Below are 3,543 nucleotides of genomic sequence, written 5' to 3'. Positions count from 1 at the left end.
AAAACTTCAATATAAAATATAAAAAATTTTAATGAAATAAAAAAAAAAGTAAAGATTTCCAAATTATGAAAGTCTTTTGTACAAATGAATGTATGCACTGTCTTTACCTAAATTTCCTTCACATAAGCCAATTTTATTATCGTTGCAAACATACCATCTTGAAAGAAAGAAAAAAATATATATATATATATCATGTGCATATAACACAAAATAGAAATAAATAATATACATATACATATATATATATATATGTTTATGTATTTATCTTTTTTATATTGGTTACTTGGATTCATCCTTTATATAACATATATAATGACCCGAATTGGCATTGTTTCCTATATGTACAATAGATGCTACTAATTCATAATTAGCTACAAAAAGTAAAACATACATATAAATAATTTAAAGATACAAATATATAATAGGTATATAAAAATTTATTAATGACAATTATAATAATTCTTCATTTGGTTTATCATATATATATATATATATATAATAATATTTATTTTTATTATTTTTATTATTTTTATTTTTTTTGAGGAAAAGCACTTACCCAATCCATCGTTACACTTGTTACTATTTATAATCAAATTACACTTACTATCCGTTAAATCATCCAAATTCGAAAATATATAATCAATTGCTTTTTGTAAATTATTTTTATTCAATATAAGTGCTGCCATAGCCACTTCTTTTTTTACTCCCAAATTAATTATAGAATCCAAATTATTAGAATTTACTTCTTCTTTTTCACAATTCTCCTCATCATCCAACTCTACTGTATTTTCTCCATAAATATATGATATACAATTATTTACATTTTTTATTTTTACCTTTTTAATTGCCTCTATTGCCTTATCCTTTTCAAAACCAAAGTCTAACAAAGAATCTAAAACATCTTTATGATCTTCTAAAAGATTACTTTCTTTTTGTAACATTGCGTCACCTGGACTCGTTTCTTGTTCCTTTTGTCCATTTAGAACATCAGTGCAATTTGGTTGAACCCTCATAAATTCCAAATTTAATTGTTCATCTGTTTTAACTTGAATATTAATTTTTTTTGCTGACCAGTTTTCATCTGCATAAAAACGCTTAAGGTGGATAAAAAGATAAGGTGGGAATGTTTTAAATTTCATATATTTTTGTGCATGTATTTTTTTTTTTTCTTTTTGACAATAATATTCATCTATGTTATCCTTTTTAATATAATTATTTAAACAATCTAATAAGGATATATTAATATTTTTTAATTTTTCTTCATCTCCATTTAATAATGAACTATCCAAAGGTATATCTAATGATAATATATTATTTTGAAATGAACTAATACTTTGGTTATTTGATTCGCTTTCTATTCTTTGTTCAATTTCAAATGTGAAATAATTAAAAAGTGACCTTTCTTTTGTTACATTAGAATCATTATTTGATGGTGAAGTTGAATTGAGGAATTCATTTGGGTTTAGTTTTTCATTTGTTTCATTATTAATTTCATTTAACTTTCTTTTATTATTGTTAACTTTTAATATTCGATCGAATATGTTATTTTCATTATCTATCAACTCATTAATTAGGTATGATAAATATTCATAAATATCTTGTTGATTATTATTACAGAATGAATTACTCTTTTGGTTAATACAATTTCTAAACATGGATGGATTAATGCTAACCGAATTTTCATCATCAATATCACTATCGTAATTAATTTCTACATTTCTGTCCTTACATTGTGTTTTGAATTTTTTGACATATTGTTTTTTTTTAGTAATATAATCTTCTTCAAATATCATATAGCATAACTTTGAATATTGTAAAAATAAATCATCATGCGTTTTTTTTTTATAATCTAAACTTAATAAGAAATCAGAAATATTATTTAAATATCTATAACTAATATCTTTAATAGATAACAAAACTTGTAATGCACTGTTCATATAACATGTGTTTCCTAAATTGACAAAACCGATTTTACCTTGTTGGCATATTGTTTGTATATTATTATCAAGAATTGATGAAAAATTAATATTTTGATTTTCTTCAATTTCTTTTTCTAAAGTTGTTATTTCTGTTTTTTCTAAATTCATAATATTTATACCTAAATTTTTTAAATGCACACCTATATATGGATCAATTACACTATCATTTTCATCATCTGCATAAGAAAACACATCTGCTTCACCATCTTTGGTAATAGTTCCTATTTTAACTACTAAAGGGTATTTCTTCCCACTTTCGTAAAAGTGTTTCAAAGCTGCTCCTTCTTCATTATTTAAACATCCTCCTCCATAATTAAAAATTTTTCGTCCACAACCAATATATCCATCAGATAAATTTAACCATATATTTTTCGTAGATTTACAAACTGCACAATGTATATTTTCATTTTTTATTTTTATTCCTTCAAGCTGAACTAAATCTTTTGCATACTTACTTTCTTTTATATCATTTACCCATTTGTTTATATTATCTTTCTTCACTTCATTTTTATGGTTAATTATACCTTTACATATTTTCTGAACAGATTCATCCAAATCTTCTAATTTTATATAAAAACCTGTTTCTATATCATATACGGAATATTCCCATTCATATTCATAAACTTTGTTTTCATTAAAACCACCTTCTGCATTAATATTCAAATTGGTTATAACTTTTTTTTCTATATTCTCTAACAAATTTTTCTTCTTTTTTATATTCAGGTAAAATCGGTGATTTTTTCCTTCACTTGATAACTTACTTAATCGGTTATAATTGCATTTTAAGAATTTCAAACTGAAACTTTCGAAGGACAACAAATCGATGAATATACCATCTTCAAAAAAATCTTTATGCCCTCTGATAAAAAGTATGAAAAAAATAAAAATAATAATAATAAAGTGTTCAAGTATTGAGAAAGTAATATGTTCACATAATATAAAAAAATATATATATATATATATATATTGATATAATGATACAATAAATCAAAATATAATTCTTTTTTCTTTTTATAATTATTACGTTATACTGCATTCTCCTAAATATATTACTTCTTCTTTGGTAGGCTCATCTTTTACAATTGTAGAAATTAAAGATATTATACTTTTCATATCAGCCATTTTTTCTAATATCTTTTCCTTTTTCTTTATTTATTTATTTGTTTCTTATTCGTAAGAATAAAAAAACAAATATTATATAAGAATAATTCAAGAAAAAAAAAAAAATTTACAAAATTAAGTATGTAAAATTAAATATATATGTATATGTTTTCTTTCATATTATGTTTTTTTTTTATATTTGTACCAAAAAAAAAAAATAAAATATATTCACTTATATATATATATATATATTATATATATATATTTTTTTTTTAGTTTCAAATTTATTTATATATAACAAAATTAAAATAATATTATAAGTATCAATATTATAATTTTTTATTATTTTATTTTTTTATTATTTTATTTTTTTTTCTTTTTTTTTTTTTTTTTAATATCCTTTTCGTTACAGAAATAAAAAAAAAAAAATAAAATAAAAAAAAACTCATGCACACAATATTAT

At 21.2% G+C, this 3,543-nt stretch overlaps 1 protein-coding gene across 1 annotated transcript; it reads right to left on the bottom strand.

Annotated features, from left to right (window-relative positions):
• Nucleotides 1-63: 63 nt before the first annotated feature.
• Nucleotides 64-3,101, bottom strand: PRSY57_0030000 (ubiquitin carboxyl-terminal hydrolase 13, putative; the record flags this gene model as incomplete). The annotated part of the gene is made up of 4 exons (XM_012905970.2): nt 64-157; nt 284-371; nt 557-2,838; nt 3,004-3,101. 4 exons carry the CDS (start codon nt 3,099-3,101, stop codon nt 64-66), a joined length of 2,562 nt encoding a protein of 853 aa, XP_012761424.2.
• Nucleotides 3,102-3,543: the final 442 nt, after the last annotated feature.

Source organism: Plasmodium reichenowi (genome assembly GCF_001601855.1).
Source record: "Plasmodium reichenowi strain SY57 chromosome Unknown, whole genome shotgun sequence".
NCBI lineage: Eukaryota > Apicomplexa > Aconoidasida > Haemosporida > Plasmodiidae > Plasmodium > Plasmodium reichenowi.
This window is presented reverse-complemented; position numbering and strand designations above follow the sequence as displayed.